The 11,327-nt window shown below is 43.3% G+C and overlaps 1 protein-coding gene across 4 annotated transcripts; it reads left to right on the forward strand.

Moving 5' to 3' along the window:
- The first annotated feature begins 1,978 nt into the window (after positions 1–1,978).
- LOC116432385 (DDB1- and CUL4-associated factor 6) lies at positions 1,979–11,269 on the forward strand. Of its 4 annotated transcripts, XM_076370721.1 has the most exons (17): positions 1,979–2,130; positions 2,241–2,447; positions 2,719–2,873; positions 3,830–3,947; positions 4,028–4,206; positions 4,274–4,409; positions 4,478–4,635; positions 4,709–4,880; positions 4,964–5,221; positions 5,299–5,674; positions 5,754–5,863; positions 5,937–6,017; positions 6,095–6,152; positions 6,246–6,383; positions 6,919–7,180; positions 7,277–7,382; positions 9,153–11,269. In XM_076370721.1, the coding sequence occupies exons 2-17, from the start codon at positions 2,357–2,359 to the stop codon at positions 9,200–9,202; spliced, it is 2,448 nt and encodes an 815-aa protein (XP_076226836.1). In that variant the 5' UTR covers positions 1,979–2,130; positions 2,241–2,356; the 3' UTR covers positions 9,203–11,269. The 4 variants fall into 4 exon arrangements, 3 of the variants coding, with proteins under 3 accessions (XP_076226836.1, XP_076226837.1, XP_076226838.1); XR_012999391.1 differs by having other exon boundaries at positions 1,983–2,447; positions 7,277–7,510; XM_076370722.1 differs by having other exon boundaries at positions 1,985–2,447; positions 6,928–7,180.
- Positions 11,270–11,327: the final 58 nt, after the last annotated feature.

The raw sequence follows: 11,327 nt of genomic DNA on the forward strand, positions 1-11,327 counted from the left end.
AGTTCAATTACGAGCTTTTTAGTTTGAGCTGCTATATACGGAGCTTTTGAGCCATTTTTGGAAAAGCATAATTCCCTAGAGAGTTATATATTTGAGCTTTATTAGTTTGAGCAGCGACACTAGAGCTTTTGAGCCATTTTCGGGGGGAGCTTAATTGTCTAGACAGGTTAATTAGAGCTTTTTTAGTTTGAGCATGCCATGTTAGAGCTTTTGAGCCATTTTGAGAAAGCTTACTTTCCTAGAGAGTTTAAAATTTGAGCTTTTTTAGTTTGAGCCATAGGTGTTAAAGCTTTTGAGCCATTTTTGAGAGGGCCAACTTCCCCAGAGAGCTAAATTTTGGCTATTTTTGGTTTGAGGCTTTTTTCATTAGGAACGCTATGCTGTTCAGCCATCGTTATGAGAGCTTAATTTTCTAGAGAGTTAAATTTTGAGCTTCCTTGGATTTCGGCTCGGGGAATTATAGCTGCCGAGATTTTGAGCTGTTTTTGAAGACTTGGAGATTCAAGGGGCGTAAAATGGAGTGCCTCCTTATTTTGAGCGTGACGGTGTCTTAGCTGCTGAAGTTTTGAGCCATTTTCAGGGAACTATAAGATAGAATAGGACAGGGGACTTCCGGAATCGGTGTGAGGAAACCTTGGATACGTCGCGAGTGACTGCCAGAGTCGTGAGGAACCCCTCGAACCCCCATAAGATACCTCTCAGAGAAGAGAAACCCCCATGAGAAACCCCTACGAAAACCCCTCACGAGAGACCCTCGCTATCGATATGTAAAACCCCCTGAACTGTCGCGAGTGACTGCCAGAATCGAAGTGAGAAACCCCTTGAACCCCCACGAGAGACCCCTGAAACCCCCACGAGAAACACCCAAATTTCAACGAGTGACCCCTTCGAACCCCCAAATTTAAGTTAGAAACCCCTCAGACCCCCTCGAGAAACCCCCAAATTTAAACGAGTGACCCCTCAGACCCCCACGAGAGATCCTTACGAGAAACCCCCGGAATCCATATGAAACACCCCTTGAACTGTCGCGAGTGACTGCCGGAATCGAAGTGAGAAACCCCTCGAACCCCCACAAGAGACCCCTACGAGAAACCCCCACGAGAGACCCCTTGATCTATCGCGAGTGACTGCCGGGATCGAAGTGAGAAACCCCTCAAACTCTGACTAGAGACCCCCACGAGAAACCCCCACGAGAGACCCCCGGAATCAATATGAGAAACCCCTTGAAGTGTTGCGCGTGTGACTGCCGGAATCGAAATGAGGAATCCCTCGAACCCCAGTAGACCCCTACGAGAGACCTCTGGAATCGGTGTGAGAAACTCCTTTAATCTGGATTTCTGCGCCATCTATTCGAAAGACGCTGAAACTTCTCGCCAAATGGTAACAGTGTGTCTCTGCTGGGAATTCCCACATCGGTAACAGTTGTCTACCAGTTTGAGCGCTTTGCCACTGATGGCGCTGCAATCGCTTATGTGAGCTCCCACATCGGTAATAGTTGTCTACCAGTTTGAGCGTTCCTCCACGGATGGCGCCACTAAATAAAAGTGCATATTCTTCAAAGCAGATGATTCTTGCCGCTTTATACAGGAGATGTTACGTTCACAGCGGCAAGAATTAATTGTCGTGACGTCCAAAAGCATATATAATGAACTATTTCAATGTAAAACAGCTTTTCATTACATGCATCGTAAACGTTATATATACTTTATATCCTGTATTTGTAATTTTAATATTTATTCGCAGTAAATTTGAATTATTAATGAGATCGATCGAAACGGGATCTATCAATAACACATGGATTAAGTATAGAAAGGAATTTTAAAATAAATGCCATTAACAGAGTACGATTAACATTTACAGGGATTGGAAAACTGTGCATGTTATCGGACATTTATTTCTATTGAATTATTAATGTGCATTCTGACACACCGTGGGTGTAGGGTTCCTGAAATACGCGTTACATTACTGCTGGCATCGATTATAGTAGCGAGGAATGGTCGAGCTCTCGCGCACTTTCTTTTCAGCGCTGTGTGTGTATACATTCGCTCAGCTGTTCTGGTCAGAAGTGATCACTCGGCTCGTCCGATTGCACAAATTTTCGAAGCTCCGTGGTTTATTTTTAGTACAAAGGTGCCATGTCGTTTCGGAACGATCCTCGTGGATTTTTGCTGCGTAACAGCACGCTACATGGTTTCTGATTCGGTCGATACACGACGTTCTGTTTCTTCGTTGATTGACAGATTCGCGTGTTCACACCACTCTCACCTTGCTCGTCCAGGATATTTCATATTAATCCCCGATCGATGCGTTCTGCAAACTGATACGAAAGCTCGATCGCGACAAACCAGCCGAAACCATGAAGAAATCACGTCCGAATATCTTCCGTGACATTTACTATCAACCGTACAATGACTGCACCAGGACGAGTCTTTACCGCAGCACCAAAGGTATCCAAGCCATATGTTTTTCAGTGCAAAATTTGATAACGTCATTGTGCAGTGTAACGTCGTGAGAAATCGGTTCTCTTACCTTACGCGAATCGACGCAATCGAGGATTAAACGACGCGCGAACGTTGCAAGAACGGCCTGCCATTTGTACTCCGTTTTTGGAGTTTCAGTTTTGGAAAGAAAAATTACTTCTGAATCCTTCTAATGCGTCTGTGTCTCTGATAGATTTTCGTCCGTGTCAATATTTTCATTCCGTTCAATGTGTTCCAGCGAGCCTCCAGATGATGCAGCGTATGGCTTTGTTGAAAAGATTAAATGTGCATAACGGTTGCGTAAACTCTATTGTTTGGAATGCTACTGGTGATTTGATATTGTCCGGTAGCGATGATCAGCACCTTGTACTCACGTGCCCTTACACGTATAAGGTTAGATAATGTTTGGTAATATTAATTGTCGTATGTGCTCGAGTACGTGGAAAAGGAACAGATATAATGTTTTTTCACAAATTGACGTTTCACAAAATAAGCGAGGTTTCTGTGAATTGTTAGGGTATAATTTTAACTGGGTTTAGTCAGAAATGTTTATTATTAACCATTGCATACAACAGTTTAATTTATAAGTGAACTAATACTGGTGCAACTTATGCTGAGGGAATTTATTACTTTGTCCTGTGTATTAATTTCAGATATGTTTATGAGCCTTGTGAAAATTTGTGCCAAGATTATTTATATTTTTCCTACTCATAAGTCGCATCTAACTGAAGCCATGCACATGCACTTTTCATATTTTATAATTCATTACTGAAATTCTGTTTTATTTAATGTATTTTATATTTAATTTCTTAAATCCCTACCAATCTATATGCTAATCAATCTGACAGAGACATTTACTTACATTGTTCACAGATGTTGCTTTTATTAACACTAGTATGAAAGGTATGCTCTATAGGCCACAGTAGATACAAGTATAAAGTACCATACCATCCACAGATTTTTTTTATTTGAAGTGTCCCTTTACTTGAGTTATACGCATGGAAGCAAAGTGTACACCATTAAATACTAACAACAGGAAATGTCCTCAGGGAAGTTACATTGGCAATAAACCTTTTGAAGGAAATATCATAGATAGTTTAATTCTAGCCAAGGTCTAACATTGACATAGATAGAAATGCAGAAGCTCTGCCAAATGAACAAAAACCCTTGCGTGTGGTGCGTGTGCTGCTAATTTTGTCATCTAGAGCCATCAATCTAGAACCATTTACTAATTAAGTGGGATGAACAGTTCTATGCATTTAATGAATTTGAAATGAAACAGATCACATAGATTCTATTAAAAGAACGCGGATTGATCTCTCCTCAAGTAATTCATATTTCTATTGTAGGTGGAAGTAATGTATAAAACCAGCCATAGAGCAAACATATTTAGTGCAAAGTTTTTGCCAAATAGTGGAGATCATCGGATAGTTTCTTGTAGTGGTGATGGCACTATTTTGTATACAGGTGAAACTTCATCAACCTTTCAGGGTATCCGTAACAGTTTGGTCCTTACAATTTCTAACAATAGATTTCAATGCTTACAGATTTAATGAGAAAAGTAGAAACGTATGGTAATCGATTCAATTGTCATAGTGGCACTACTTACGAAGTAGTAACAATACCTGGTGAACCGCATAGCTTCCTTAGTTGTGGAGAGGATGGTACAGTGCGATATTTTGATCTCAGAATAAAGGAAAAGTGTAATACCCCAAGATGTAAAGAGGTAAACGACAAACGAAACATATATAAATCATAGAAAATGCTAAGACTAACAATTTATATCCTAACAGGATGTATTAATTTCCTGCGAGAAAGCAATAACGGCGTTGTCTGTGAACCTTACTTCTCCAAATCAAATAGCAATTGGCTGTTCCGACGGGACGGTTAGAATATACGACAGAAGAACACTTGGAACCCCAGCTACCGGTAAGTGTCGCGTGCACGTCAATTCCTTCCTTGAAAACATAATCGTGAGAGTAACAATTTCCATACAGGATTGACAGACACAAACGGAGCAAATGCCTTATCCACATTCACGGTTCCGGAGTTCGAAGGAACTTCCCACAGAATGACGTCGTTGACGTTCAGTCCCGACGGGCAGGAGATTCTAGCCAGTTACTGTAGCGATTATATTTATTTATTTAACATAAAGGTATTGACATCACGTCTGTTTCTAACCAATCATACTCGTCTGAATCAACGATGAAACGAATTACTTGATCTAGGACCATGGTAACGTTCAATTAAAGAAAGATATTACGGTAGGAAAAGGGGAAGTGAAAAAGCAAAGACTACGGTCGCCATTGCCAGTGCGCAGATTGAGACTTAGGGGTGATTGGTCCGATACCGGTCCCGACGCTCGGCCCGAACGCGAGGAAGGCCGACGCAGTCGTAGGCGTACGTTGTTACTATATTTAAGCGATTCCATGCAGCACTCTGTCTTTCAGCGGAGCACGTTAACTCACCTTCTAATCTTCTAGAAATAGCTCAAGCCAGACCGGTGCTTCATAATTCTTTAATGCAGAGGATGACGGAAGTTCTTAGCAGAATGTTAAACGATCCGGTCACTAGAGCCGCTCTATGCGGCGGCGGCGAAGACAGTTTAGAGGGCGTAGTTTTAAACCAAGAGAATACTCAGAGCAACAACGAAAACGCGACGGAGAACACCGCGGAAAGACAAAATGAGGCTGAGGGTGGAGAAGCAGCCGCCGCTGCTCAAAGCAGTAGTCAAGAAACAGGTACTTACACCTGTTCTCGAACACCTCAATTATTCCAGTCGTTCCAAGTACCACCTGATACGAAAATACCTTTATAGGTGTCGCGGAGGCGAGTTCCAGTGGTGCACCGAGCGAACCGAACGCGAATGAATCCGCGATGACGGAGGAAACTACAGCTCCGCCTGAGACTCTATCAGAGGCTACGAATGCGAACGAATCCGTCGAGGAGAACCCGGTTCAATGCAATTCAAATGTTCCTACGGACTCTGGGAACCACGCGTTCCAGAATAACAAGTGTTCAAGTGTGCAGCCTTGCTCTTCCCGCACTTTGGACGAGTGCAACGAGGCTCCGGAAACGGATCAGAGCAGCAGCGACGAGAATCCGTGCACCAGTATGGAGAACAAAGCTGAGGGCCATATGATGGAGAACCTTCAGGATAGACTGACCAAAATGCGAGACGGATTCCTTGAGAAGTATGCCCGTAACGATTCAGTCCGGTTACCCCCGTCCGGGAAGGGTGCATCTCTCAATCTGTTCGCGTTTGAATTGCAGACACGGCAGCGAGCCAGCCGCGCGTTTGACTTACACGAATAAAGGCTCGACGAGCGCGACGATATCCTTCGGCATGGCCGACGAATTGATCCGCGATAGTTATCACGCTGGTACGTATCCCCCGACGATAATGAGCAATTGCACGTTCCCGTTGCGAGTATCAGTGACACGATCGGTTCGCAGGGCCGTCTGGAAGTCATAGCAGCGCCACGATTTCAGGGAGAAGTCATGACAAACATTTGCGATATAGTGATATACAAAAAAGTGAGTAGAGATATATACCGGCGTTGATCGATGTACTTTTACGATGATTAGGAATACATGCGTTATCTTTTTGACAGAGACTGATGAAAGCGCTTTTAGTGATAGCGATGACGATGATATAGAGCCTAGGGAAAGGTATGCGTTACGACGGTTATGATTTAAGAGGGACACGTGCACTCTCCGATAGCGTCAGCGGGAGGTACATTATTTTGTCGACTGTTTATCTAGATTGAAAAGCAGGGCGGAAGACGAAATGGATGACGAAACCACCGACGAGGCGGAGTCGGTTAAAAAGTCCGAGTGCTGCGAGAAATCGTACGAGGCGGATTTCGTGAAGCAGAAGTACATGGGTCACCGGAACGCAAGGTATACATGGAAATCGTTCGCGGTAGGATATGGTAACCACCCTTCGTTCTTTCTCTTTCTTTTGGTGATTCGTTGATTAACGCAGTTCACGCGCGGCAAGCTCTTTCGAACCGCTGAGAGAAGGCTCCTAAAACCGTAAAAAAAAAAAAAAAAAGAAAAAAAAGGAAATGAGGATGTACATAATTCAATTGTTGTGACTAAAAGATTAACAACAGTGTTGGGTGACGTATGCGAATACGTTGAGTAGGAAGTTAGTCGGATTTTCTTTGCTCTGCTGATGAACCAAATCTGTTCGGCGAGTTTGGCTTACCGAGAGTACCTCTTTTAATTGTCACGTAATCACTAAAAGTAATTTACTTTTGCTGAGATTCACCGACGTTGGATGTGCAGTTTATATATCTTTTATTTATTGTTAATCGGAAGCCAATCCATTGACTCGTTAAGTTCCGAAAAAGCCTTCGAGCGGACTGGGCCACTTCACCCGGGGGCCGTCATATTTAATCTGATCAGTTGGCCTTCCCCTGGTTGACTCTAGTTTCTTTAGGACCATGATTAAAGAGGCGAACTTCTGGGGAAACGATTTCGTGATGTCGGGCAGCGACTGCGGCCACGTGTTCGTCTGGGAGAAGGCGACCGCGAGACTGTGCATGTTGCTCGAGGCGGACCACCACGTGGTCAATTGCCTGCAACCGCACCCCTATTTGCCTTTGTTGGTCACCGCCGGCACAGATTACGACGTCAAGCTGTGGGCGCCGATCAACGACGAGTCGGGGTTCGACGAGAAATTCGCTGAAGATGTAAGTGACTTTCCCAGATGGGAATTCGAATTTATTATTCGTCTAATCTCAAAGTACAATCGAAAGAAATTATTCTCATGGGACGTGTGTTTACAGCTGAAAAAGAGGAATGCGATTATGTTGGAAGAGACCAGAGACACAATGACCGTACCCGCCGGTTTTATGATCAGAATGATGGCGTGTCTCAATCACATACGCAGAGGTAGTGAAAATTTATAATACTCCCCAAGACCTACTGATAGTTCACTACGGTAGTAGTATGACTGGCGACATGTAATTAAGAAAAATTAATGTACCGAAGAGTTTGGCAGCTTTCCTTGTCACGAGCAGGTATTCAAGCACACACACAACGGTGTACAGAGTTTTGTCTGGACCTTTGTTTCACGTTGCGGTTCTGTTCAGCTTCGTAGCACAATCATTTTTTCTATTCGTTAAAAAAATCTTCATCCTTGTATATCCGTTTCTGTTTACGATTTTTCTTTTTCCTATATATTTTTTTTCTTTCTTTTCGTTCCTCCTTAAGGATTGTATAGAGAAGTATTTTTATAGCTTGTACGTGTATGTACATATATATATATATATATATCCGCCGGTCGTGCGAGAGACACACGTGTTCAAAAGAGAAACGGGACGAAAAAAGATACCGTGCGCTTCGCGTGTCAATCATTCCGCTGTAGAATTTAAGTAACGACGAGAGAGAAAAAAAAACAAGAAAAATAATAGTCTGCGAGAAATCGACGGAGTAAAGTACAAAGTCTTGTGTCGTTCGTTTACCATTCCTGAGCCGCGCGGAGGCCAAGTATTAAAAGGGGGGGAAAATAAAAAAAAAAACTTCTACGTTAAGTAAACAAACGAAAACGTTTTGTAATTTCTTTTTTACGGCAACGCGAACGAAAACAAAAGTTTATCATGTGCACATTGGAAAAAGATAGACTAATTTATTAAGTAATATGCGAGTGATATCACACGTGAAAAACAAAAATGTTGTAGCGATGAAAATAAAGTTCTTAATAAAAAAAAAAAAAAGAAAAAAACACATACATATATACACACAAAGAAAAGTATAAATATCTTTAATATACCAGGAAACGCGCTTCGATCTGTACGGACAGTCGTTGAGACGCGAAATGTTTTGTACACACGTCAGACCGTTAACCGCGGGATTAATTGTTAGCCGGGTACGCGGTATATCAAACAAGATTGCACGGTCACGGATCACGCTGCGGATCTCTTCATTTATCTAACGAAATCTCACGATGATTGAAGTCGTTCACAAACCCAACAGATAACAGTTACTTTTTCACCTCCGTTTAATCTGTTTGACGAGCGCACACTCTTGTACGTTCGCATGGCTATAAATATCCCGGGCCTTTATGGGACTGCGTTTCTTCTTTTGCAATCTATTTATAAACGACAAGAGAACGACCAATTTTTTTTTCCACTTACGCTCGAAGTTCCCTTGATCGTTACCGCAAAGGTTGGTCGTTGAAAGCAATTGCAGCCGCAGGAAACGAGTATCCTGTCGACAACGAACCGTCAAGCTCACAGTCATCTCGCATTACTCATTATTTACACACTTCCCACCGACCACGGAATCAATAACAAAACCGGAACGTCATCGCGCACCTCGACTTCCCGCACGTTTAACCAATTGCTTTCAAGGACTAACGAATTCACGCATGAGAACTTGTACTATTCTATCCACGATCACCGAGAAGTCATTTAAAGAAACCAATGAACGTCCGATTCGAAACAGGGATGAGTAATACGTGCAACCGATCGTTCGATCGAGACTCGAAAATCGAGGCACGTTCTTACGTCTGATCGGTGAAGATAAAAGAATTCCCGACGAACGATTGAAAAGACATTGGAGGATTGAATGATTAAACAGGAGAACAGCATGCTAGATCGATTAGTACTTCTCCCGCCACCTTTCGATAGAGGATATTACATGCTTCCGGTTCTTTTGTAGGGCGCGGTCGGAACAGAGGCAGGAGCGGATACGAACCCACCGAGTTATGAGATCGCTGAGACGTTTCTCGAGAGGACCGGCGATTTCGAGGAGATATTCCCGACGAGAGACAACATATCACACACGTCGAGAGCCCACCGCCATGTTCGACTCGAGCGAGGGAATACAATGGATCCATCGAAAGAGACAGAAAACAGAGAAAACAGCGACAAAAAAAAGAGAGAAACGAAAGAGAAGGGAAACAGAGTTCAATGTATTTATGATTCATCGATGCGAATTTGTAATTCCCGATTAACCGTAGGAATATTTAATCACGATAAGCTTTCGTATAACTTCGGTACCATTTTATCGGTGATAGATAAGTCGTTTCTTTACTCCCTTCTTTCCATTGCTTTTTCTTCTCCCCCCTCTCTCTCTCTCTCTCTATCTGTCTATCTATTACTCTATCACTTCTCCGGCCAATTTTTATTTATACGCCTCGAATCTCACACGAACGCTTATCGGCAACCCTCGAAACGTTTCACGTGACCTCCGCCGCGACGATTACACGTTTGTTTTCGCCGAGTGTCGTTGCTCGCCGCTTTTATTTGCACCGCGTGTCACGCGACCCTTCGATTTACCTTTACTTTCTTCTCCGCCTTCGTTACCCTTTTTTCCTAGATAGACCGCCGGGTACTGAATATTTTTATTGCGAGTTGTGTGTTGCCTGCGCTAGCTCTAACAAAGTTCCCTCTATTTTCTAAGGAAACAATCAAAATTGAACGATCCGCGCCCGTTCGCCGCCGATTCGTTTGTGTATACGAATTGCTGACGTCCTCCGACCGCGCTAGTTCCTACCTGTTAGCTGCCGTTGTCGATACGGTACCGTCTGGTCGTATGCTTACCCCTCGCGCGCTCTTGTAGCTGTTACCTCCGCGATACGGATTCGACTGAGCCGGTTAATCCCTCGCCGTGCCATTTAACCGGGCGAAATCCGGGCCATAATTACGACCGATACCTCGCTCGTGTTGTCACCTCGGGTCAGACTCGCGATGTTTACGTTCAGTCGAAAATTTCTGTCACGAGCCGTACTCTACGAGGGATCAACCCTTCGCGGACGAGGATTCTTTGAAATCTACGAAACCTTCAGCAGGTGAAGTTAAATTATCGATTGCTTAAATAGAAAGAAAGGAAATTATACAGATCTCTTGCTGTTTGAGTAATCGAATCATCTGTTTGCGACTTACTCTACCAAATATGGAAATTTGATCTGGCCGGAATGTCGACATTCGTCCGCAAAGGGTTAATTTTGCAAGGAAACATTGTCAGACGTGTCAAAGAATAGTATAGATGATACGAAAATATCTGAAGAGTCAGCGAAAGCTTGAATGTAACTTAATCTGTTATTGAAGAATCAGTGCACTTTATGCAAGGAATTTCCGGTGGCACGGAATGCGTTCAATTCCGAGGAAAAATCTCGATGTTTGTGCCACCCGAATTTTCTTTCAATATATCTGTCGCGTGAGCAAATATTTCCAAGGAAAGTTTCCTGGTAGCAAGCGCGTCGACCGTATGTTTATTATTATAGTACCAGCGCTCGGTGCCAAATAATTTCTGCCTGGAAACACTTGTTTACAGAGCGAACGGTTTACAGATAAATTTGATTGGCACAGTTGGAGCGATCCTGTCCGCGAGCCGATGGCGTTAAAATGGTTCATGTGTTTTTATAAGAAAACCGAGCGAGAGGGGCGAGCATATATAAATTGCAATGAACGCAAACAAGAGTATTTTGCTCAACTCCGGGAGGAACGTTGCCATTCGTCGTTATCGATTCCCGAGAACGAAAACACGACCAGACCGTGCCGCGGTCAACGTAAACGAAACGTCCACCGTCGAGAAACATCTGACCGTCGGAACGTATCCAGTCGCGTTCGTTCCCGACGGACCTCGTGGCTCGTTCGAAACGAAAAATGAAAGTTTCGCACGAGGATGTCCGGGCGTTTCTTTCTCCCGATTGCTTGGACCGGATCTAGAAGCCGAACAGAATTCCGTGAAACGTCTGCATCATGTAATTTACAACGATTCACATTTTTATAGAATAGTTTACAGAAATGAATAAAACATTTTTTATGAATAAACGTTACCGTGCAGTGTGTGTACCTATGCTATGAATATCCCTTGAACATCGTCGGAATT

The sequence above is a fragment of the Nomia melanderi genome, chromosome 9 (genome assembly GCF_051020985.1).
Source record: "Nomia melanderi isolate GNS246 chromosome 9, iyNomMela1, whole genome shotgun sequence".
In the NCBI taxonomy this organism is placed as follows: domain Eukaryota; kingdom Metazoa; phylum Arthropoda; class Insecta; order Hymenoptera; family Halictidae; genus Nomia; species Nomia melanderi.